The 26,570-nt window shown below is 46.6% G+C and overlaps 1 protein-coding gene across 1 annotated transcript in view; it reads left to right on the top strand.

Annotated features, from left to right (window-relative positions):
* ZDHHC17 (zDHHC palmitoyltransferase 17) overlaps positions 1-26,570 on the top strand; it is a 505,513-nt gene that overhangs the window by 189,704 nt on the left and 289,239 nt on the right. Inside the window, exons 6-7 of the mRNA XM_085653012.1 lie at positions 11,678-11,742; positions 12,694-12,856. Coding sequence (XP_085509138.1) covers positions 11,678-11,742; positions 12,694-12,856 — 228 coding nt within the window. The remainder of the gene's footprint in view (positions 1-11,677; positions 11,743-12,693; positions 12,857-26,570) is intronic.

Below are 26,570 nucleotides of genomic sequence, written 5' to 3'. Positions count from 1 at the left end.
GTGAACCTATACCACTGTGTGGGTATTTCATGGGTCTGATTGAATATGGTGGTAGATATGTATCAGGTAAGGTGTATGTCTCCAAGAAGGGTGACAGTATTATAAGCTGGTTTCATCAGGCTGATCTGGGGGTTATGTTGGATCCAGGGAGTTCCACTCCTATTATTCTTAAACAGAACATTCAAATGGTTCATCTGAAGTCTGAAGGGGGTGTTCTGTGTGACATTAAAAGTAAATTTCCTAAAGTGTTTAGAGAAGGTTTAGGTTGTCTAAAGGATTTTAAATTGAATATACCCTTACGTCCTGACTCTAAACCTTCAACATGTAAAGTTAGGGGTGTTCCTTTGGCTGTGAGAAATGAGATGAAGAGGGAATTGGAAAAATTGAAAGAAGGGGGCATAATTGAGGAGGTCTCTAGTACAGAGTGGCTTGCTCCGGTTGTCGCTGCACGCAAGGCCAATGGGTCCCTTCGTTTGTGTGGATTTGAGACAACTAAATAAATGTGTGGTTGTTGATAGATATCCACTGCCCAATATATCTGAATTACTAATGTTGTTAGGGGGTGCTAAAGTTTTTAGTACTATTGATTTGGCATCTGCATACCACCAGATTGAGTTGGATATGTCCTCCAGGGATCTGACTTCTTTTGTCACTCCTTTTGGTACATTTAGGTTTGTTAGAATGCCGTTTGGTTTAGTGTCAGCGGCATCAGTTTTTCAGCGCGCTATGGAAAAAGTTCTAGGAGGTTGTGATGGTGTGTGTGTCTATCAGGACGATATTTTGATCTTTGCGAAAGATCTTAAGGAGCATAGGAAGGTACTTTTTGATGTGTTGAGGAGACTTGAGAATGCCAACCTGACTATAAAACTTGAGAAATGTCATTTTGTAACTTCTTCAATTCATTATTTGGGGCACACGATCTCTGGTGAGGGCATCTCTCCGAAGCCTGATTTGGTTGATACGATTTCACGCATGCCGCCTCCTGCTTCAAGGGAGGAATTGATGAAGTTTTTTGGGATGGCGGAGTACTATAATAAGTTTGTAGAAGGTTTCGCTGAACATTGCTCGAGCATGAGAGCACTGTTGAAGAGAGGTGTGGAGTTTCATTGGTCTCGGGAGTGTGATGAAGAGTTTATTGAGATAAAAAGTAAACTTAATAATGCGCCGAATCTAAAAGGGTTTTGTTCTTCAAGAACTTCAGTGGTAACTACAGATGCAAGCATGAAAGGGTTGGGTGCAGTGTTGCAACAGGAGGGTGAGAATGGCTTAGAAACTGTTACTTTTATTTCGAGAGGTCTTAAGGATACAGAATCGCGTTATTCTGTAATTGAGCGTGAAGCGCTGGCAGTATTTTGGGCGGTCAGGAAGTTGAAGAAGTTTTTGTGGGGTACGAAGTTTATTGTTAAGTCGGACCACAAGCCACTGTGTGAAATTTTTGAGAAGAAGGGAATTGATCAGGTTTCAGGAAGGATCAGTAAGTGGGTCATAGCTCTTCAGGAGTATGATTTTCAGGTTAAGTATATTCCTGGTGTAGAGATACTCTTTCTAGGTTGGTGGATGTTTGTAATGAAGAGGATGACACTGATCATTGGGCTGAGGGTGATTCGCATGTGTGTTTTGTTGATACTGGCATTATTGATGAGGCTTAATGGCGGGAGAAATTAACTCAGGATCCTGTTTTAAATGAAGTGATGAGTTTGATTCAGAGAGGGTGGTGTAAAAAGAAGTCTGGTTCGGTTGAGGCTGTGAAATTTTGGGGTGTAAAGGATGAATTGGGGGTGTTTGATGGAATTTTGGTACGTGGAACATGGTTGGTACCTCCATTAGAATTAAGGAAGAGGTTGGTTGATTTAGCACATGAATTGCATTCTGGCATGTCTAGGACCAAGGAGCGGCTTCGCACTTCTTATTGGTGGCCTGGAATGGATTTGTACATTGAGAGGGTTATTAGAGATTGTTCGGTGTGTGCTACTTCTGAAAAATCAAAAGTGGTTAGAGTTCAGCCCATGGTCATAAGGGAGCTTCCAAGTGGCCTGTGGAAGGAGGTGGCTCTGGATATTGTGGGTCCCATTCATTCTAATGGTCAGCAGTGTTATATTTTTGTTTTATTGGACTTATTCTCTAGGTGGCCTGAAATACAATTCACTTCTGGGATAGAGACTGAGCATGTGATTCGTTTTCTTGAAAGTCTTTTGGGTAGAGAAGGATTTCCCGAGTCAATTTTAACGGATAATGGTGTACAACTGGTTTCAAGAGAGATGGAGAAGTTTCTGAAGGATAGAGGTATTACACACAAGAAATGTTCGTTGTACCATCCAGAAACTAATGGGATGGTGGAAAGGTTTAATAGAGTGATTAAGGAGACGATCTCGTTAGCAAAAAGCTCTGGGAAGAACTGGAAGGAACAGGTTTTGAGGAAAATCGAAGAGTATAGAATGACCCCACACAGTTCTACGGGTCAGTCTCCTTTTGTTCTTTTTAGGGGTAGGGCCCCTTGCACTCAGGTTGAACCTTCTTGGGTTCGACGGTTGGGTGACTCTGTGTCTGGTTATTCTCCTGTAAGGAACAGTGATGAGTGGAGAGTAAGAGAGGAGAATAAGTGTCATTACAGGAAGGAGAACTTTGATGTGAGAAAATCTACCAAGCAGACAAAAGTTAAGGTTGGGGATGTTGTTGTTGTAAGGCTTCCAGGTTCAAAAGTAAGTTTCTCCAAACCTTTGCATGTTGTTAAGGTTTTCAGTAATGCTGTTAGAACTAGTGATCATAAGATTTGGAATTTAGGAAGGATTTGTGTGAGATCTGATTTGAATGACTATGTGGGAAATACTTTGGAAAAGGAAACTGGTTTGTCTGAGTTCACACGCAAATCTTCTAGGGTTCAAAGGAAACCAGCATATTTAAAAGACTATGTTTCCTAATGGTTGGGATTCTGGGTGGGAAATGTCTTGGAACTATTGTGTATATGTGTTTTTTTGTTGTGTTTTATCGGAGGGAGGTGTGTGGGATTCTGGTTGTCACTGCTATGCCTAGCTTGTGTCATCTGGTTTCTCTAGGTTCTCATTATGATGTAGGGATGTTCTAGCTGTTACCTAGGTTAAGGAATGTGTAAGTTTGAAGGTGTGGGCTGGTTCAAGGGATAGTTGGTGGAGAGATAACTGTTGTCCTGATGACCTGGATGTAGGATTGGATGGGTCCTATTACTTGGAATAAACCTGCATATACTTCAAGAATTTCCTGCGTCTAAGCATCTTATTTTGTCTTATGGAGATTCTTACAGTTTCCTTCTGTCATTATTTTCAATTGTGCTTGTTTATACTTGGAGGAGTTTTGAAATCCAACCTTTCATTATTATCAGTAGCCCTGATGAAGTTCTTATGGAACGAAACGCATTGGCTGATGTCCAAACTTTGATTATAGTGAAGAATAAAAGAAACTTTATGGACTTATTTTAGTGATTCTGACTTCTTCTCTGGTGCACCCTCTACAACGAAAAGAACATATTGGAAGCCTGCAGGCCCATTCCACAGGGAAATTCGTAGTGGAAGGAAAAATTGCTACATGGTTTCTACCAGCGTGAGTTGTAAGAAAGTGGAAATCCACTCCTTCGGTACCTAGGTGTTTAAAAGTGAACTTTTGACTAGCAGGAATGCCCAGAATTTTATGCGCGACAGTTAACACTTGCGGTGCTCGTAGTTGGCCAAGCAGAAGATGCCTCACCTGCAGAATGGGTCCTTCACAAACAGAAGGCCTTTTCCGTGGTCACCATTCAATCTAAGGAAGTTAACAGATGTCCGATTTTCAAAAGGAGACAAAACATTCCTCTGGGTTCCCGTATTACTTGATGATCGTAGTACTGAAGACGGACCATCAGCATACAAGGTGTAAAGTCCCAGACCTGGGCCGTTAGCTGTGCTGTACTGAGGTGGCTGATCAGAACATTCCAGGCAACAAGATTCAATGCAGTGGGGAACTGCAACAACAAGAGGCAGTCTTGACAACTGTTATCTGGGGTGGTACACAGTTTGTCCAGAACCGGTGTTTCACTGCCATGCTGGGGTCTAAAGTTGGCCTCATTTCAGGGTAGTTGCCCCTGTGAATCAAGGTAGTTGGAGAGCTACTTAGCTGTATGTTTTTCCTCTCACCTTTTTATTATTTTATTGGTATCAAGAACTCAAAAAAATAGTAAAAAAATAACTGCGGTATATCCATCATGGGCACAGAAGAGATGGACGATCATCAATAGCAAGACATGTATACCCAACAACGGAGAGCGCAACATAGCTAACTGTATGGGGACGACATGGAGGAGCGATGGGAAAGGGAGAGAACAGCACTAAAGAGGGAGAGAGAGCGAAAGGGAGTAGAGAAGAAAGAGGAAGGAGAGAGAAGAGAAGAAAGTGGTACAAGGTAAAGGGAATGGGGAAGCCGTGAGACCGAGGACGGCGAGCTGTGCAAGCAGGTTGCATCCGCATGCAGTCTGGTGGCAGGAAGAGGACCAGGGAGGGATGTAGGTGCGAGAGGAAACCCAAAGTAACCAGGGTAGGCCCAGTGCTTGGTCAGTCCTCCCTCAGGAAAGGGGACCAAATACGGAGAAACAAGTCCGCTTTGTCCAGAAAGTTGTCGATTATTTTTTCGTAGGAGTTGGTTTTATACATGGCCGCAGTCATTCCACATGTGTTAGCAGCTGTGGGAAATGCCAGTGTTGCAGGATGCATGTCTTGGCAGTTGCAAGGGCAGTGGTGAGTAAACGCCGAGCATCGTGTGCCAACTGGGGAAGATCCGCCAGCTCGTGAAGGAGGATTAGTGGGCCCTGGAGGGGCGTGGGTACATCATTGGATTCTAGTAGTGTGGAACCCACGGTAGTCCAAAAGGGGGCATTGGCGCGGCTGTTGAAGAGCATATGGACTATGTCACAGGACATGCGGTCATACCACCAGCATGAAGAGTGGGGCAACTGTCCCGCGGAATAGAGCCTCATCGGTGTCCAGTGCCAACCTTAGAGTATCTTAAAGAGGCTAATCTGCATCAAGGCCTCCTGAACCCCTCTGCCCAAGTTCTCCAGAATCTCCGCCCAGTCCTCCTCATTGTAATCCACTTGCAGACGGACCTGCCAGGTTACCCTTAGGCTCGCCGTTTGTGCTGCAGAGTGTAGATGGCGAATCAGGAGATTGTAGAGGCCTGACATCACACCCTTGCATTGACCCCAGGTATTGAGGTATGCAAGTACTGGGGAGTGTGGAGGATGGATCAGGGCTGCGGGGCAAATTTGCTGGTCCAGCAACAGTGCAGTTAACCGTATTGCCACTGCTGCACTAGCAGCAGACCAAATTCTCCAGCAGTGCTACAAATGTCTTAACCTTGCTGTGGGACAGCAGGTTAAGCAAGGGTGTGGCTCCCCACTGCTTGCTAGGAGCCCCAATAGTTCATATCCCCCCAATGCGGATGACATGATTATTTAAAATGGGCGCTTGGTCATGCAGGCGTCCGTCCACCGAGAATAGCTTATGGGCTCGTGCCCAAGTTTTGTACATGGCCTGCAACAGTCCCGGCGGTGGAGGGGTTGGGTAGATGGAGGGAATGGAATCCAGACGAGCCTTTCAGACAGTACTCAGTCGTGACCCATAATGGAGGATTCTCGTACCTGAATATGCATGTATGCCAGTTGTGCTAGTTGGAGTGCCATGCAATGTTCTCTCTAATTTGTGTCCTCTGTGTGTGGCAGTGTAGGGTCTGTGTGCGCTGCAGCCATGGCTATGTGCACCAGGAACCAGACTGCGCGTGTGTCCAGCGCCAAATATCCCTCCAAACTTTTGCTTAAAAAACTGAAAAGACGGTGCATTTCCACACATATTAGTCAGTTATTTGGAGCGAGAAGGATAGCGGAGGCATAGAAGGGGAAGAAAGGTTTGCATTCATATAACACCTCTTACCCCTGATGGGTGTTGAAGTGCTTTTCTGGCGAATAGCACGCTACTCCGGAACCCATAAAGTATTGATGTTGAAAATGAGTATAGTGAAATATGAAGTAATTCGAGTGGTGTATATGTTATTCACTTATTTGGACAGAGAAGCGTAGGTGGCGGGATAGAAGAGGGAAAGAGGTTTGTATTTATATAGCGCTTGCTACCCCTGATTGGGTTTTGAAACGCTTTTTTGGTGAGTAGCATGCTACTCTGGAACCCATAAGGATTAGTGTTGAATTATGAAAGTAATTTGAGTGGTGGCTATGTTAGTCAATTATTTGGATTTATCAATCTATTATATTTAATAACTGCTGGGTGGGGTACTGTGATGAGAGGTCTGTGCTGAAAATTCTGCTAAACAGAGCCGGCGCTGTGGCCAAGCAGTCTGTCCCTTCCCTTCTTTGTATGCTTTGGGGTTAGGCATTTACCTCGCATGGATGGAGTGTGTGTTTCTTGTTCACTTATTTATGGATCCTTTTTGGCTTTAGTAAGTGTGGCATGTAGATTGGGGCATCACTCACTTTGTGATAACATCCATCCCCACCTTTGTTGCCCTGTTGTTGCAATAAGACAGCAATAGCAAACTGGCCATGAAGCCAGTCACTGCTGGAGCAAAACATATTATAGGCCTGATGCTTCCCCAATTACCGCACAATTCTTTATTTTTTTATTTTTTTCAATTTTTATTTCAGGTTTTCACAATATTAGCCACTTTTGTCTGCAAAGCCCATTTAGAACTTAGTTCTGGCTGTGAAGTGTCCAAGATGGGAGACAAGTTGACCTTTCTTAAAATGCCCTGTATCACCAATCTAAGCCTTCCAACCAATATCCTGCCCTTATGTTTCACAATTCCATGACTTCATCCACCTTTAAGTTCCTGTATATATCTGTGGTGTCCTCCAGGCTCTGTGAAGCAGAATTTTTTGCCCACCGTTAGAAACGGCGATGGCAGGGATAGCGTTGTGAATTTTTGCTCTATTCATGTGAAGCGAGGTAAGATGCTGTGTTGAAATCTGCTGGCGCCTTGTTTTATTCACAAAGGTTCAGTGTATCTATGCCTGCCTACTTGCATCTGCAAAGGGAGTGTCAGAAAGGTCCCTGCATTCGCCAAGCCATGAGTTATCACAACCACTACTTTTCCGATGTGTTAAATGAATGTGGACAAAACGCAGTTAATGTGTTTTAAAAAAAAAAAGGGGGATCCTAGCAACCTCACCTCCTTCCTTATTAAGCTGCAGTAAGGAAGCTGTCTTCCACAAAATGATAGCCTTTGGCTTGTTAGAGGAGTTTAGTTAATTGAAAACCTAATGGCTCTGTGTTGACTGTCCTCCGATCTGAACTGTTCGCAAAGTAATATCACTTTCCATAAGTTGTAAGCAATAGCATGAACAACTGTTCTCTACAATTGAATTATTGTTTTATGCAGGCAGCCTGAGGGCTGTTTGTCCTGTAAAGGAGGGTGTTTGTGGAAGACATTTCTGGGCCTTTCCAAGCTGCCATGCTTTGGAGTGCCTTGGCCCATTTTCATAGGTCTAATACTCGTTTTGTTCTTAGCTCGGAATAAAGGTGGACTACCCATATACTTATGCTGTGCAGCAGCCGCTCCTTAACTGAGCACCGATGCAGACAGAGTGAAGTGCTTTCTAATTGAGCAGATTACACTGTGGGAGTGTGAGTAGGTGGTGATTGGAGACTCGTGCAGCTGATGGTAACTTTGGGATGAGGAGCAGCTGTACACATAGAAGCAGACCCATTTTTTCACAGAATAATTTCTTTTTCTAGCCGTGTAGAGCACAGTTTAAACTTTCAGTCGAAATGCTCTGCTGAGTATTTGTGGAGCTGGGGTCGAGACTGCTGTAGCTCCCACCTGGATGACGACGTCCAAAACTCCTGATCCAGGAATGTAAGAAGCCATGTGCGGGGCTGATTGTGACCCTTGAAACTAGTATTCATGTTAATTGCAGCGCCCGTGTGCGCTGCAGTTCACAAGAATACTATCTCAAAGGGTCACAATTACCCCCGCAGCTGTGCACAATAAAGAAAAGCAGAGTCTCAAACACAGTGTGTGCTAAAGCACACGTCGTGTTTGAGACACTGTTTTTCTTTTCCTAACACTGCACAGCTGCGGTGCTGATTGTGGGCCTTTGAGTTAGTATTCATGTTAATTGCAGCGCACAAGGGCGCTGCAATTAACACAAATGCTAACTCAAAGGCTCACAATTAGCACCGCAGCTGTGCCCTCTCAAAACCCAGAGTCACAGGAATTACGGTTTTTCGCTCCGCTCGAGTTTTAAAAGCAGCGGCGCGAACGGTCTTGCGGGATGTGCACGCTAAATAGAGCACACTGCGCGCTTAGAGGGACTTTGGTGCGTGCTCACTCGCGCACGCAGGTTATTGGGAACAGTGGTACCATGCAATAATGTCCTGTGATGTGAGACTTAGGCCCCCGGGGGACCTATGGGCAAGGGGCCTCTTGACGGCCAGCAAGTTCTCTTTGACCCCCATATGAAGTCTTTGATAGCTCTGTTCACCCAGCGGAGTACTGAGCGAGGCATCAACAATGGGAGCATGTCCAACACACAGGTAAACCACGTAAAGGTCACTATCTTTACCATCGGAGTCCCTACCCACAGGGAAATGTTTTTTAAAGTGCTTGTGTCCAGATCAGGTTTATTAAATAATGATGTAACCGTACCCTTTTTCTAGGGAGAGCGGCATCAAACCAGAGGTCAGGTAAGAGTTAATGACATTACAGATGTGCACCTCTACTACTGGGGCCAAGGCCTGGTGAATTGCCTCTGGACAGGTGTCATAGGAAGAAATGGGGTTGGGCCATATTAAAGATGACCTCTAATTACATCATTGGCAGAGCAGAGATGTCCAAATGTGCCCATGCGTAAGATTAAATCCGGCTCTCCTGTTGACCCTCTTAAGCCGGACCAATTTCGGAAATCTTCCTGTGCGTCTACCATCCTTGAGCCAGATGATTAATCTGTCCTTGTCTACATCTGTTGTCCCTAGATCTTGGAAGCAAGCTAGGGTGGTTCCTTTGTTAAAAAAGCCCAACCTTGACACTGCGAAATCGGAGGATTTTATACCCATCTCTCTCCTGCCCTGGGTCTCCAAGATCCTGGAAGCTTACATCAACTATGCCGACAGGTCATCTGGAGGAGAACAACATATTGGACCCTTCGCAGAATGGTTTTAGGCCGGGCCACAGTACAGAGTTCGCTCTCCTAGCTGTGACAGAGCATTCGAGGGGGGCTCTAGACGAGGGTCGCACATCGGCACTGATTTTGTTAGATCTCAGTGCCGCGTTTGAAACTGTCTCCCACCAGATCCTGCTGCAGAGGTTGGAGGAGGCGGGCATCATGGATTCTGCCCTGGAGTGGTTCACCTCTTTTTTAGCGGAAAGGACCTTCCAGGTTGCAGTCCCCCCTTTTTGCCTCCAAGATCCATACCCTCAAATATGGGGAACCGCAGCGCTCAGCCCTGAGCCCGACACTGTTTAATCTATATGTTCAACCATTAGCAGTGGTGGCCAAGAGCAGAGGGATCACAGCAGTGTCATATGCGGACGACACACAGTTGGTAGTGGCACTCTCGGATGACTCCATGCAGGATACATGTAAGTTCCGAAAAGATCTTGAGGTCATCTCTGAGTGGATGACTGCCAACTGTCTCCAGCTCAATGCCAACAAGTCCGAGGTACTGCTGGTTGGGACAGACTCTGAGCTGTGGAGCGAGCACTGGTGGCCTGCCACCTTGGGCTGTGCACCTGTCCCCAAATAGGTGGTGAAAAATCTGGGGGTGTGGGTGGACTCTGCCCTTCGCTTTCAGACGCAAACAAAGAAAGTAGCAGGAACATGCTTTGGCATCCTACGGTGGCTGAAACCGTTGCTAGGATTTTTCAACCCGTCCATTATGCAGGTTATTGTCCAGGCGTCCATCCTGTCTAGACTGGATTATGCCAATTCGCTCTATTTGGGATCCAACAAGGCAGAAATTGCAAAGGGTCCAAAACGCTGCGGCGAGAACTTTATTGGGTCTGCCCAGGATATGCCCTACCACTAGTGCAATTTGTCGGTTACATTGGGTGCCTGTGGTCAAACATATAGAGTTTAAGGTCCTTTGTATGTCTTTCAAAACTTTAAATCTTTCCTATCTTGGCCAATCTGCTAAGACTCTATACTCCCTCCCGTCAACTCCGTTCAATGGGGCAGCCTCTGGCGGTTGTTCCGCGGGCGAGGAGGGTTTGTGCTGGTGGACGTTCCTTCTGTGTATTGGCAGCCAAACATTGGAACACGCTCCCCATCGGTATTCATAGCCTGAAAAACGACCTGGCATTCCGTAAGGCAATCAAGACTCACCTCTTCCCTCCATTGTAGACTGCTTTTGTTGCCTACAGTACTGCAGTTTTCTGCTTTCAGCGCTGGGACGCCCCTTCGCCGGGGCAGCTCTGCGTTATATAAAACGTCATAACATAACCATCACAGATATTGGCCTGTCTCTGGATTGCATGATCGATGCTGTTCAAGATCCTAGTGTTTTTACTTTGAAGAACTAGGCTGTGTTAGCTCAGGTTCATGTCATGGGGGCACGACATGAAGGGAAACTATTGAGCCTGTAATGAAAAAAAAGTAATGGTATTAACAACTTTTCGTATGAGCAGATCCACGAGGATTCTAATTAAAGAAATTACTCAGTAGCGAGTAGCAGGCCAATTTCTAATGAGCCCTGTGATCCATCACTATCGATGATGAAATAAATGTCACTAGCATCATCTTCCCCCGCTGCCACCTCCCCCCCCACCCCCCGAATTAATACAAACACAAAATCTCTTAGAAGCTAGTCAGCAAGCCACCCCACCCCTGTGAATGTAGAAAAGACAGATGTTCCAGCTCCAGAGTTTAAGGCAAATGCTTGTCCGCAAACGATATTGTGCATGGGGCACTACTACCCCAGAGAAACTCATTGTGGGGGTCCATGATGGAAAGGCACACAAGCTCTAAGGAGCTTGAGGGGTGGTACTGTAATAGATCTGTGTCCCTGCGACAGCAGAATTCCCAGCACTAGTCGAAGAAGCCCCTTCCGATCCTCATCCAGTGCTGCCCCCTGTCTGTTATGTACTCCTAAACCTGCACGCCCAGCTGATGATATTGGACCGCCAGTTATCCATTGGTGTTTGAGTGTACTAGTGCATCGTCTCTCTGTAACCTTTCTCATCCCATTCTAATGTGGAAGATCTCACCCTCTTTAGAATCCTTAGTGCCCTCACTAGCTGGCTGGTGGATTTATTCATCCAGTCATTTGGATGGCCCTCCAGGCTAATCTACTACTCCCTTCCATAGATGGTCTACCTCCGGTGACTTAAATGGTACCACCCACTGTACACAACTGACTACATGCTCCTTGAAAAATGATTAAATGGAGGGGTTTATTGTGCATAGGTAAAGCACGTACATGTTGCATAAGTAGACCCTCTCCCACTGGTTATCGCAGCTTTGGCTCTCATTTCTTGGGTTTAAAGGCATATATGCACTTACGTTTAGTGTTGGGTGGTCTGCTGAGGGTCGCGTGGTAGTGAGAAGCTTTTTACTAATGAACGGGGGTAGAATATGTTGAGGGTTTCTTTTCATTCTTGTTTGTAGCTGGTCTGCGTTGCAAATATGTTCATTTATTTCTTCTAACTTGCATTTTTTGTCTTTTAAAAGGATGTCGACATGATGGATCAGAATGGAATGACACCCTTAATGTGGGCAGCCTACAGGACACACAGGTGACATATGTTCAGTCTTGTTTAGGTTTAGATGGATGTTACATTCTGTCTATTGTTTCGCAGCTATATACTTGAATGGAGTTTGTGTGCAGTATGGAAGAGATGGATTGTGAAGTTTGTTTCTGTTATTAATCGGTGCTCTCTTTTTTTAATTCTACTAAACGTGTGCAGAACGTGGTGAATGCCTGAGTTTCGGGGAGTTGCATTTTTTCAACCAACTGTTAATGCGGACTCCAACTAAGCTGTTGCATTGTTTGTAAGAGAAATGACTTGCTGTTCTTCAGCAAAGGTGTATTTTGTGTCTACTACTCTTAGATTTCTTGCTTTGTTGGCTTACGTGGTGTTTTTTCCATCTGCCTGAGGGAACGGTTTCTGGCTTTGGTAGATAAACAATTGAAATCTAGATTTTGACCCACGTTACCTACAGAAAACCCATAGCTTTCCATATTTGGATCAGTGTAGGTAACTCAGTTTTTAATAAACTTGTGTGCACTCGACGTACTGGTGTAGGGTGATGTTTATGTGACTGAACGAGAGTAGGTGGGTTTTATGTAATGTAAAATATCCTTGGGGCATATGTGTGCCATATTAACTCCTTGAGTGGGAGGGGAAGAGTAAGGTGAGAGAGATTCCAAATTTCTCCCTTGAGTGCTGGAAATGGAGTAAATCCTCTCTTGCCTTATTCATAAAAGGACTACACCACGGCAAAAATGTGTGTTAAGGTTGTAGGACCATTTGCATTGAACCTTGCCAAGAAGTTGACATTGTAGGTTGTAAATTGGTGCTGCAGCATGTTCTTGCTTATACATGCTCACGCAGGGTAAATATTTAATGTGAATACACTGTATTTGAGAGAGTTAATCAGACCACCAATCTTACTGGTTAGAAAAGTGTTCTACTTTATTTACCTGCTTGGGTAGCTTTTTTCTGAAAAGTATTTTTATATTTCAGTGTGGATCCCACGCGATTGCTGCTCACCTTTAATGTGTCTGTGAATCTTGGTGACAAGTACCATAAAAACACAGCGCTTCATTGGGCTGTCCTTGCAGGAAATACTACAGTAATTAGCCTTCTTCTCGATGCCGGTGCCAACGTTGATGCTCAAAACATCAAGGTAAAAATGGTCTCTTTTCTTTTGTTCAATGACTGACTCAAAGGTCAGTACATGGAACCATCCTACTACTTTCAGGTCCAATTCATGAAAAAGCATGTACGCTCTTTTTAAAAGGACGGTCACGCAGCAAGTTTTGGGGAGACAAAGATGAACAGACAGCACACCAGCCAGTGAAATGTGCTTAGAACTCAAACCCTTTTCTACTTCTGTTTCCAGCCAACGCTGCATTAGAAACTGGGCCTGTTTTAGAAATTTGCCTCAATGTTTTCTATTGTGAAGCTTTCGATCTATAAAGTAACATAAGTGTGGTGTGATCAAACTTGCTAGTTGTATGCCAAAACGTTCAAAATGTGATCTGGAATGTCCACTGTAAAAGATATTGCATGGTGACATTGCACGTCAACCTCGGAGATTGTGGGGAATATTAGGAAGGAAATGACCTCAGAAAGTTCTGCAGAATGGTTAGAAAGAGCTCCTTCCCACAGCCTAACCCATGGGCTCATGCTGCACTGCCCTACATGTAGGTCATTTACTTAACTCAAGAAATACTTCCTTTCCATGCAGAATAAGATTAGGAGGAATAACAAGAGTGGTGATTTGGCATCCGTCACCCCTTCTCTATTTCAATGCCTCAAGTATGATTTTGTTACACGTATCAAGTAACAATAGTAATATTTTAAATAGCCTTACTACCAAAATAGGAATTACTATTACTAAATTTAATTGTACTTAGTTTTCTGAGCTCCGAAGAATAGAAGGCTGAGAGGGACTCTCTGGAATTCAAGCTTGTGTCCTAGGAGTAACAGCAAATTAAGTTAGGAGTGTTCAGCTCACCGGCGAAGAAGATAAGTATGCATGAAACTTAAATTGTAGGTTTCGGAATCAGTCACTTTAAAGAATGATGGTTAAGAGTGTTTCCTGTTTCTTCTCCCAGTCTCATAGCTGCCTCTGGTAAATTAAATGAGTGACTCTTGTGCTCCGTCATGACTTTCAGCTTGGCGGGTTCTACTAGGGCATATTTCCTACCCATTTCTTGCAGTTACCTCTTGGCTCCAAGGAAAGAAGCCCTCCGTCTTTGCAGTTCTATGATGTAATCTGGGAATATCAGTACCTTTTGGTTTCCACATTTGAAGTTTTATTGGGCCCTAGGTGCTGTGTAGAGTGCATGCCGATCCTTGAAGTGTAACAACTTAACCAAAATTTACTGCGGTGAGGCTCCCTGCCAGCAGGCCGAAACCCTATGTGCCTGCTTTACAGAGTAGATAAGAGAAAACATCTGTGGGGCAAAAATGCCTGGTGGCCACACGAGCTTAGACACTGATCCCCGAGGAGGCCCATACTGGTAAAATTGCTCCATCTAGGCCGTTTCTCACTTTCCTCCACTATCCCTCCAAGAATCTCAATGTGTGCATCTGGTTCTCTATCCGCTGAGTCCATGCAGAGGTCTCTAGCTAGATTCCTAAAAGCTACGGCTCAGTTTGGGTCACCCTTCCAGCCAACTTTCGTTGATCATCTGTCAGAAGCCCCATATTGATCGCCACTGTGTCAATTTTAGACTAGAGATTCTCTCTGGAGGTTCCAATTGTCCCCAGCATTGCATCCACTTTACTTTGCATATTGTCGGTGCCTCTCAGTAGCTGAGGGTCTCCTGGTGGTACTGGATCCTGTAAGAGAGAGGTAGCCTCACCCACCTTTTGCAAATCTTGGGATGTTTTATGTAATCTCAGGCGTGCCATCAGCATGTGTAGTTTCTTGCGCCCCTTGGCGCTGTGTATGTGAACCAGCTTGACTCCAAGTATTTCTCTATAACTTGCCCTTTTGAGATAGGCCTTGCTGGTAAGGTGGGTGCACCTGCCCACAGTCCACCAAACCAGATTCATCGGACTTGCCGGGCATGCACAGGAGCAGAAAGTATACTTTCAGTGGGTGAGAGTCAATTTTGTACCAAGAAGGCATTTCACATCCGCCCTTGGGTCTGTTGCTCTCCGGTAGACCTGGGAAATTTCAATGGCTGCACAGCAATCCTCAAATGTCGCACTTTTCTGTGTATGTCGTGATACCTGACAGCTTTGTCACTCCAACATTGTGGTTAGTGAGGCAGTAAGATGGGTACAAGGCAGACAGGAACCACCCTTCTAGATGACTGAAGCACTTCTCCCCCAACAACACCACTCTCATCTCCGAAGGCATCTCATGTGTCCCATAAATGGTTCCAGGCCCAACCTTGGGCCAATACTGTGTTTACCTCGTCCATAGAAGGGGGGTGGGGGGGAGTAATAAGAAAGAGCACCTGTTTTGTTTTCAAGGTTCATGGAGGATTGGACATGTTCTTGAGGTTCAGGGGGGAAGGAAAGACAATTCTTCTCCTCTCACCTTTCTCCTTACTTGATCGAGACGATGTGCCACAATGTGAACATGTAGTCATGCTCTCCTGTTTTATGGTGTGGCTTAACAGCTCCACTGTCGTCAGACAATTATGTGAGCATCACCAGAGAGAGGTTTTGACTCTGCCCCCATATTGGGAGCAGGAAGTACATGTTTTGATTGGGCAGGAGTTGTGTGCTTCCATAAAAAAGTGCTTGGGCTCCATGCAACTATGATAGTTTTGTTTATTTATCCAGCTGCCTCAGCTTGAACTTTCAGGGGCACACACGTGACAATGGATTGCTATTAAAGTGTCTCGTATAACTAGATAATTTATGTTTTTTTTCTCTGTCAACAGCACAGATGAGGAGAGCAGTCATTAACCTACATGGGTTTTTAGGTCTTGTGCGACCGTGCAACTATCAATTGACCGTTTACCCTATACCAGTATTAGTCTACAGATCTTTGCATCCAATCAAACACATATCCACTCCCATGCTATCTAATGATTCACATTACCGTACAGCATTTCTTTAAAGCCAGAAGGCATTGTCCATGGTGATTACTTAAATAGTTTCAGAGATTTTTATTTTTTGAATAACTTTTGTTCGGTAAAGATTTATTAAGGGTTTTTTGAAAAGTCATAAAAATGAGAAGACACGTATTCTGCAATAAACATAAAAGTAGAACATGACACAGGTCCGATAATTACATTAATAAATGGCTTTCAAATGTATAATAAGATGCCTACAATGAATTTTCCAGGGCATCATAATAACAATAACTGCATTAGATATATGGATTGATAAAAGATAGCAAAAATAATAGAAAATCATGTGAAATATGCAGCAGCGATAGAGTGGGTATGTACTTCCAAAGTTTGGGGGGGGGGGGGGGGAGTAGTGCATGGTGGACCTAAGGTAGGGTGGTTCTTGTGTGTTTGTGTAGGGGTGGAGTGACCATAACGGTAAGATAGCACATGCATCTATGATGTTAAACCAAACTCGCAAATAAATGAATTTGGAGATTTCCAGATTTTCTGAGATATATTCGGGTGCCCCAGGAGCTTATTTTGTGAGGTGTGAATGCTTCTTAAGTAAATTACCTTAGCCAACTAACTGATGTTACTAAAAAAGACCCACAATTGCTTGCTGAATTACATTACCTGTTCCTCTTTGTATTGCTATTTCCTTCCGTTAATGATAACTTGTTTTATATTGCACCTCTTACTGTACATCTGTGGTTTGTAAGTGCTGTAAATAAAAGGTCACAAGGTTGGTACGACCAAGGTGGTATTGGATACGCTCTATGCTGTATTTCTATCACAGATATGTAGGGTGGCTAATTATGTCACCACTCACTTGTTCTGCAAGCACCCAGGGTCAGATCCACTATGTGATTTAGTGATAGGAAACATTGCTGTTCAGTAAATTGCAAGCCTTTTGACCAATAAATATCTTATTCATGTGTGCAAAGGCCATTTTGCCAATCGGAAAAGATTTTCTCACTCATAAAATGGATTCTGGAACTCATACCAAATTTCGATTTAGAAGGGACGTGTAGCGTGCGTTCCTTTGCCATTATAAGTTGGTATGGTTTTCAACCGTTATCCCACTTGCAAACTACTGATCAGTTTCTGACGCCCAAGTTGGGGTGGCAACTGATTTGATATGGGGAAGGGCTCGGCCCTTTAACCATTTGGGATTCAGAGATGGCATGTTTGGGAAAGCAGACAATAGTCCAGAGGACCACTCCATGCTCTCACTAAAGTTTTCAAAAGCGGAAACTTTTTATTTTTTAAAGCGGCCTCAATTTCTTTAAGCATCTTGTGCTGCTTTAAAAAAAAAAAATGTCTTGTCTTGAAATGCAATCACAGGAATGGTTGTCTGCCGTTCCTTCCATGCCACCATCCCTGTAAATGCAGGTTACAATTTGCGACCTGCCTGATGAAAATTAATTGGACAGATTTGTTAGGGACCCTAATTAGGCTCTACAGAGGGTATTCTGCTCAAGTGAGGTGGATCAATCAATCGGGTTTGTTGAAGCGCGACTACTCGCCGGTAAGGGTCTCAAGGCGCTAACGGAGGGGTGGGGGGGGTGTAGGTTCCTGTCCATCAAGGAGGGGGTCTGTCGAAGAGCCAGGTTTTAAGTTTTCTGGCAAAGATGGGGAACAATGTTGTCTTTCTGAGGAGGAGCAGATGGGCGTTTCATGCTTTGGCCGCGAGGAAGGAGAAGGAGCGGCCTTCTGATCTTTTGAGTGCGGGGTACCACGGCGTAGGAGAGCTGGGCTGATCGTAGGGTCTTTTGGGGTGTGTGGAATTTGAGTCTGCTGTTCAGGTATGCTGGTCCGGTGCCGTGGAGGGCCTTGTGTGCGTGGGTGAATATCTTGAAGGTGATTCTCACCTCGACGGGGAGCCAGTGGGGTGTGCGCAGGTGCTGGGAGATGTGGCAGTGTTTTCGCAGGTTGAGGACCAGTCTTGCGGCGGCGTTCTGAATGTTCTGTAGCTTCCGGGTGATGTTTTTGTTTATTCCGGCATAGAGTGCGTTGCCGTAGTCAAGTCTGCTGGTGACCAGGGCGTGAGTGACGGTCTTTCGGTGTTCGAGGGGGATCCATTTGAAGTTCTTAAGAAGGAGGCAGAGGGTGTGGAAGCAGGAAGACGAGACGGAGTTGATCTGGGGGTCCATTTTTCGCTCGGAGTCCAGGATGATTCCCAGGTTGCATGTGTGGTCTGTGGGGGTTGGCGGGTTTCCGAGGGCGGGGGGCCATCAGGTGTCGCTCCAGGCGTCGGGGTTTGGGCCCATGATGATTACTTCTGTTTTGTTGGCGTTTAGTTGTATGCAAAAACAACAATTGATGGACAGAATGCAGAACAATGTCATACATTCACCCCAGTACAGAGATCTGGGCCTAAATCCATCGTTTTTTTGCTCACCATGCCATTCCAGTTTGAACCCAGCCATATGCAAATCAGTCTTGACCCTGTGCCCCATGGGAACAGTCCAGCCCGAACTGCCAAGCCAGGTCCTCCCTGGACTGGAAACAAGCATCCTAGGACCGGTTTCGGGCTTTCAGCCCTCGTCAGCCAGGATAGCTTGATTCCAGTGGCATGGAGAGCAAGGGACTCACGTCTGAGCATACCCTTCCCACTTTAGTTGTAGGCAGCTGTTTTCATCCATTTGGCGACGGCTTCCATGCCTTCTCGAAAGTTGTGTCTGGCAGTGTTGGGTTTGTTGGATAGGGAGAGGAGGAGTTGGGTGTCGTCTGCATATGACACAATGTTGAATTCGTAGGTTCTGACGATGGAGGTGAGTGGAGCCATGTAGACATTGAAGAGCGTTGGGCTGAGGGAGGAGCCCTGGGGACTCTGCAGGTGTAGGGTCTGAGAGGAAAGGGGGGAATCCAGTCGAGGGCCTTTTCCTGGATTCCTGTGTCGTAGAGTCTGCGTATCAGGGTGCGGTGAGAGACTGTGTCGAACGCCGCTGAGAGGTCGAGGAGGATGAGCGCTACTGTTTCTCCTTTGTCAAATAGGGTGTGGATGTCGTCTGTTGCGGCGAGGAGGGCGGTTTCCGTACTGTGGATTTTTCTGAAGACGGATCGGAAGGAGTCGAGGATATTGTGTTCTTCGATGAATGTGACGAGTTGGCTGTTGATGGCTTTCTCGATGACTTTCACTGGGAACGGGAGCAGGGAGATGGGTCTCTAGTTTTTGAGGTCGGTGGGGTCCGCTGAGGGTTTCTTTAGGAGGGGGTTGACCGTGGCGTGTTTCCAGTGGTTGGAGAACAAGGCGCGGTCGCCAGGGAGCAGTTGATGGTGTGGCAGAGCATGGGTGCGATGGTGTCGGCGGCTCTGTTGAAGATGTTGTGGGGTGCTGGGTTCTGTGGGGGCCCGTGAGTGGATTGGCTTCATCGTCTACAGTGTGTCTTCGGTGGTGAGGGCTGTCCAGTTGTCAATTGCTGGTTTCCGGATGTCGGGGCGGTTGGTGAGGGTTCATTGTGTTGGTTGTCTTCTTCAAAGTTGTCATAGATGCTCTTGATTTTGTGGTGGAAAAAGGTGCTGAGTTTGTCGCAGAGGGAGGATGTCAGTAGACTCGCTGGTGGGTTGGGCGAACTCCTTGATGATGCTGAAGAGTTCCTTGCTTTTGTGCGCTTGGGTGGAGATTCTGTCTTCAATTGCTTTTTTCCTCGTTTCTCTGAGTTGTTGGTGGGCATTGGTGGCGGCTCTGAAGTTGTTGTGGGCTTCTGTAGATTTGGTGTTCCTCCTGGCCTTTTCGAGGCGGCGGCAAGTGCGTCTGCAGTTCGGTGTAAACCATCTGGCTTTCTTGGCGCGGGTATTGTTGTTTTCTTGAGGGGGCTATGGTGTTTGTGCTGTCCGAGGTCCATCTACGCAGGGTTCGTGCTGCGTTGTTGGGGTCGTCGTTTTCCACGAAGGTTGGGGTGCAATTGTTGAGTGAGAGTTGAGCTGGTCGTCGGTTATTTTGGTCCAGTTTCTTCGTGGGAGCATACCGTGCAAGAAAGATGGCACTTTCTCACACATGATTTTTAATCCTCCCAGATCATTTAGAGGTGGGTTCACGATACTTGGCACTCTACTGCAAAAGGTCAAGAGATTTGGGATCAGAATAGTGTAAGAAGCTGGCTGTGTATAGGGTATGCTACTGGCTGGATCTACCATGCAAAGAGTCCAGGGGTTCCCAAAAAGTGTGCAGGGCTCAATGTAAAACCCCAAGTGCTCTGTTAATGGTAGTGTGGGCGAGCAGCCTTAGGCCTAACACAGAGAAGTGTAAGCTATTTATTGCACAACATTGACTAATAATGGACATACGACTCAAAAAGGAGATCCACACCAATTTTAGAAAAATAAGCTTTGTTTGTACGTTTATTTGTAAGACCAAGATGTTTGCAATAAGGTAAGAACGTTTCTAAATAGAAATACTTTTCACTTTCAAAAGACGTCACTTAGAATAATTTCCAAGCAGTTCAATGGTATCCTACGGAGTAAAACAATAATGTGGTTATACGAATAAGTATCACACTTACAGTTCCATTCGTTGGGAAACAAAGGTCAGCAATGGGCAAGTGTCAGGTGAGCACCAAAACTGCACCCGCAGTGGCACAGGGGCGGCCGGGTGCAGAGGTCAAAATCGGAGTGTAGCCAAATGCTTTTCAATGGAGACTGTGGTGCCCGGAGCCATCCTGCTTGCAGGCAAGTAAATCGGTTGCAGCAGCCAAGCCTTGGGAGTTTGAGCAAGCACAGGGGTTGCCACAAAACAGTACCAAACATACACCACCAGCGGCACAGGGGCGGCCGAGTACAGGGTGCTAATTCAACGTTGGGTGCCCAATTCTCTTTAATAAAGACTTTGCTTTCGACAAACAGGCTGCAGGCGTTGCCCCAGAGGTTGCAAAAGGGAGACTAACGACAGCAGAGGTAAGTAGAGATGTAGGGGGTTGTGGGGGCACCGTCATTTTAGCTCATCAAGGCCCAGGGGCTTCGGGTGCAGGGGTGCTTTTAAACGTCTGTGTCTTTCTCCCGCAGCTGGTCGCAGTCAAGGGGAGCCTCTGGATTCAGGCTGCAGGAGTCTTCGTGGAGTCCACGAGGGATCAGCCAATGCTGGACTTGAGGTCAGGATCACTGGGGAACCTGTTCTGAATTGGTGGTCCACCTGGACACTGGCAAAAGGCGTAGTTTGCAGAGTGGGCAGGACTCTCGGATCTGCAGGGCACCAGAGTCCTTTGTGTTGGATTCTTGGGGACACTGTCCTCTGCAGTTCTGTTTTTTTTTTTTTGTAAAGTTCAGGCAGTCTTCCTTTGACTTTCGGGAAGTCGATGGCTGCCGACAAGCGTTTTCTCCTTGTAGGGTCTTGGAAGCTGGAGACAGGCCAGTAGGGTTGGGACTGAGTTAGTAGTCGTCTTCAGCCTTTGCTGCACGGCGTCGTCTTCGTCCTTCTTAGGTCGTAGGTATGTGGTTTTTAGTTCTGCGGAGCCCCCTAAATACTAAATTTAGGGAAGTAGTAGTGTAGGGCCAATAGACACCTTACCTGGGGTGACTATACCCACTGTTATGCCAACCTCCTGTGGGAGGGGGCATACACCTAGCCCCGATTGAAGGAGTCCCCTTATGTTCAAGATGGAGGGGACTGAATAGTGTGCCTAACTTAGCCTCCTCCACCAAAGAGGTGGAGTTGGCAAAGGTGGGCACACCGCCTAGAGTTTCTAAGTTTGCCTGCTGGTTTTCCCTCCCTAAGTGGAGGTGTAAACTGTAGGTTGCCATCTGCTGCTAGCAGCAGGGGCTGGTGGGTCGCATTACAAAGGTGACAGGCTTTTGATGCTTCCTGTCTGACCTCTGGCCCATCCTGGGGGAGGAGGTGTGACACCTCTGCCCAGGATGTGCATTGTTTCTGGTGCCAGAGAGCAGAGGCTCTCCACCCAGTGGTCCAGAAACATGCCTGTGTGTGGCATGCTGCTTAAAGCCAGTCAGTGCCCATACCAGGGTCAGTAGGTTTTCAGGAGGCTCCATTGATGTGTCCTCTGAGTACATAGTACAATAAATCCCATAGTGGCATCAGTGTGGGTTTATTGTGAGGAGTAGTTTGGTACCAAACACTCCTGTGTTCAGTAAAGTCATCATGGTACTGTGGAACTCGAGTTGTCAAGTTTCCAGCCCAGGTACTCTCTATGGCTTCTCTGGCACTTACAATATTAAGGAATAGACCCCCAATATTGTAGGGGCATATATGCACATGAAGACATGCCCACACCTGGAATATAGTGCACCTTGCCTTAGGGCTGGTAAGGCCAGCTAGAGGGATGACTTACCTATATCTTAGGCAGTGCTAGCTGGCATGGCACACAGTGTGCCATGTCAACTTTGTCAATGTGTCTGCCACTGCAGCATGCCTGGCCTGGTGCAGTCGGCATGACCTATGTGTCTGGTCCCTAGGGGACCATCTTTAGTCCCCATGCCCTTGGAACCCATGTACCTTTTGCTAGGAATTTACAGGGGTCCTGAAGGGCCAATTGGGGTATAGTTTTTAGGGCAGAAGCACTGGCACAGGGGTCCTGATTGGCAGGGACCCCTTGCACTGAAATCGAAACCCCATCAATGTCCAGGCAAAACGGGGAGGCTAACCATGTCAAAAGAGACTTTCTTGCAAATAGATAACTAATTTTCATGGATATCACAAATATAAAAAAGTGGAACTATGTTGCTACACAGACCCTCAGTAGTCATAAAAAGGTATAAAGTTACAAAAAACCAGATCTGTTTCACCAGCCATTGAGGTATACTGCTCCATGGCACAGAGTGCTGCTCTCTATGGCGCAGAAATTCGGGGGAATGCCAAATGCTAGAGAGCGCACCAATTAAGGAGAACAATTTTTTAAGGTCACTTTTTAGTTTACCAGAAAGTACTCCAATTGGTCGTTTTTTATTTGACACGGGTCTCAGGAGGGTAGGGGACATAGCTGGGTTAAAATCTCTCCTGTTTTTTATTTGGTTGTGGTCAATTCCTGAGCTATTTCCTATAGGAAAGCCCCTGTAGAAATCATGTATAAGGTTAAGGTGATTTCCATACCCAGTTTTTCTCCCATGAAGCTCCTTCCAGGAGCTAGGAGTGGGCAGCCTATGGAGTGAACTGTTATCCATGAAAGGGGGCACTAAAGACACAGTAAAAGTATCCTTCTGGCGTTATATGACCGAATTGTGCCATAATAATGTAAAACCCAACAGTTTGAGGGATGCCTTCCTGAACCATAAACCTATACCAGTGCTAGAACTCCACTTGGATACTGTTACACCACCTCAAGCTAGAACCTTATGTTCGAGGCAGGTTTTTTCTTTCGATGCGCAATCCTTCCCTTTTCGACGGTATTGTCTCGATCACGTTTTCCCAATCCACGCGACTCTCAACCGCTTCGAAGTCTTCGATTCCAGTCGTCGACGAAGGCCTTCGGACCTTCCTGGACCTTATCATCTGGCTCATGGAAAGGACGCCATTCAAAAATTGTCCTCGATGTGGGTCGAAGTTTCCCCACACCGATCTGCATGAGGTGTGCAACCTCTGCCTCTCACCGGAGCACGAGTCCAGAGACTGTCCAGCTTGCGCCTCTTTCAGCTCCAAGAAGACTATTCGGGACCAGCGAGCTAGAAGAACCATGGCTCGCTCGTAGTCTTCGATCCCCGACGACATCTTCCAAGAGAGTGTCGATGTGCCAAAGCAGGGGCAGGTCGAAGAAGGCCTCGTCAGCGCACCCGAAGCCGATGACTCCGACGTCGAGGACATCACTCCAGCACAGAGGGTCGTGAGTACACACGTCGACCCCGATCCCCCCCCCTCAACACCATCTAAAAAGGCTTCGGTCACACCTTCACTTTCGGGCCCAGGTGCACACCGAGAGACTGCTTCCCATGCCCCGCTAAAGAAGCCTACTAAGCCTTCAGGTGACTCTGGCTCGAGTCAGCCTACCCTCGGTGCCGAAAAACATCCACAGGCACCGAAACAGAAGCCGTCCTCTTCTTCATCCACGCCGACCGCTGCTTCGACATCCAAGCACTCTGCGTCGAAGTCTGGCACCGGCTCCTCGACACCGACAACCCACTCGGAGCCGACCAAAAAACTGCCACCAAAGGGCCCGACTCCCATGCTTCAAAGCTGAAAAAGACCTCGGAACCGAGGTAACAACAGGTTTCATCGGCCAAAGACACTGCCACACCGCACGGTTCCAAACCCAGAACCGAAGGATCTGCCTCCCACAGAAGACCTGTTTCGCCCAGATCCTACCCAAAAAACTCTTGTAAAGGATCCTAAGACTGGCCACTTGATGCTTAGCTTCAAGAAGCGACCACTAGATACGCCTGCACCGGCTCCACCACCTAAAAAGAGATATTTTTCTACCTCTCCATTAAGGATCCCTTCTCCTCTTCCTCCTCCTCTTCTTCCTCCTCCTCCTCCACCACCACCACCACACCGCTCTCCTACACCATCCCCTACTCCAGAAGATGATGATGATAACACCTCGGATGATGCAGGGGGAGGTGCGGACGATCAACCACTAAGGGACCCTAGTCCTACTGCCTCCCATACCCCTGGGATGATTATAGCATCCCAGATCAGATGTCTCTTACATCCACAAGAGGAAATCTATCCCTCCATGCCCCTCCCCCCCCCCCCACCCCCCAGAGGACACTATCGGCTTTAACCAGCCAGCTCCTCCACAGAGCTGCCCAGTACCACGGGGTTGACCTACACACAGACCCCGTGGAGGAAGATTTTCTCATGGACACTTTTTGACACCACACAAGTCCACCTCAGTTTTACCCATGCTTAAGGGAGTCATTAAGCATGCACCAGAGGTCTTTAAAGACCCGGTCAGGGCTCAAATCATCAACCCTAGGATCGAAAAAAAGGCCGCCCCTACTGATCCAGCCTACATTAAAGGCTCCGCACCACTAGACATCCTTGTAGTCTCCAATGCGCGAAAAAGAGCCAGTTCCCAATCGGGTAACTCACCACCACCAGATAAGGAGTCTAAACTCCTGGACGCCTCTGGCAAACGAACGGCGTCACAGGCGGCAAACATATGGCGCATTGCCAATACTCAAGCGCTGTTAGCTAGGTATGACAGGGCACATTATGATGAGCTTGAGTCCATAATGCAGTACCTCCCAGACAGGTATATAAATAGGGGCAGTGAACTCCTACAAGAAGGTTAAACCATTACTAACACCTCCATCCGTTGTGCCTTAGATGTAGTAGATACCGCCTGAAGGGCAATAAACACCAGTGTCCTTCTGCGTAGGCATGCCTGGCTATGCATTTCAGGTTTCAAACCTGAAGTCCAGAGTTCCATTCTCAGTCAACCATTCGATGAGCAACACCTATTTGGCCATAATGGTGACGTATCCCTTGAAAAAATGAAGAAGGATACCAACACAACAAAATCTATAGGAGCCTTGCAGTCACAAGCTCCCAGACGTTCCTTTCGTCGCTCATCCTTCAGGAGCATCCCCAGAGGCTACTCCTCGGATAACCCCTCCACTTCTAACACGGCTCCCACCCAGTCCATCTTTACTATAGGTTACGAAAGAGGTGGTTACAGGGGGAACAACAACAAAGGCAGAGGCAAAACCAATAACTCCCGCTCTGCCTCCACCCCCACCCCCACCCAATGACTTCCCTCCACTTCCCCCAGACCATTTCACTCCAGTCGGGGGAAGACTCCAACAATTCCTTCCTGTCTGGACCAACATCACCTCAGACAGGCGGGTGCAACAGATAATTCAATCGGGTTACTGTCTCAAACTAACATCTACCCCCCCAAACATACCACCCAAACAGCGTCCATTGTCACAAGAACATTTGTTAGTTCTAAAGCAGCAGGTAATCTCCCTCCTACAAAAAAGTGCAATAGAACCAGTTCCCCTGTACCAACAAAACCAGGGAGTTTACTCCCTGTGCTTTCTCATACCAAAGAAGGACAGCTCTCTAAGGCCTATTCTAGACCTCAGACCCCTAAACCTATACATACACTCAGGCCATTTCCACATGATCACACTCCAACAGGTCCTTCCTCTGCTTTCACAGGGAATCTTCCTTGCTACCCTAGACCTCAAGGACGCCTATTTCCACATTCCCATTCACGCCACTCACAGGAAGTATCTCAGATTCGTAGTCGACAGTCCGCACTATCAATTCAAAGTACTCCCATTTGGAGTCACAACAGCACCACGAGTGTTTACCAAGTGCCTAGCGGTGGTCGCAGCACACCTAAGAAGACCGCACATTCACGTCTTCCCATATCTGGACGACTGGCTCATTAAAGCCAGCTCATACAACCAGTGTGTACAACACACTCAGGCCACTATCCAATTACTCCACAACCTGGGGTTCACAGTAAACCACACCAAGTCCCGTCTGCAACCGTTCCACACACAACAATACCTCGGTGCCACAATAGACACCTCAAAAGCGTTAGCCTATCTTAGTCCCGCCAGGATAGCAAGCCTGCAGGCTCTTCTCACCAAATTCCAACCGCAACACTCTCTTCCAGCTCGAACGTTCATGCAACTCATAGGGATGATGGCCTCTTGCATATTCATAGTGCCTCATGCAAGACTCCAGATGCATCCTCTCCCAGAGTGCTTAGCACGCCAATGGAACCAGGCTCAAGGTCAGTTAACAGATCTGGTGTTGGTAGACGGTCGTACTCGTCGCTCTTTGCAGTGGTGGAACACCAAGAACCTTTCCAAAGGACGCCAATGCAGGGCAGGTGGACACCTCAACAAAAGTAACTCCACATCAACCACCTGGAGTTACTAGCCATATTCCTAGCCTTAAAAGCATTTCAAAAA

The sequence above is a fragment of the Triturus cristatus genome, chromosome 4_1 (genome assembly GCF_964204655.1).
Source record: "Triturus cristatus chromosome 4_1, aTriCri1.1, whole genome shotgun sequence".
NCBI lineage: Eukaryota > Metazoa > Chordata > Amphibia > Caudata > Salamandridae > Triturus > Triturus cristatus.
The sequence above is the reverse complement of the archived record's forward strand: the minus strand, read 5'-3'. Positions and strand labels throughout refer to the sequence as shown.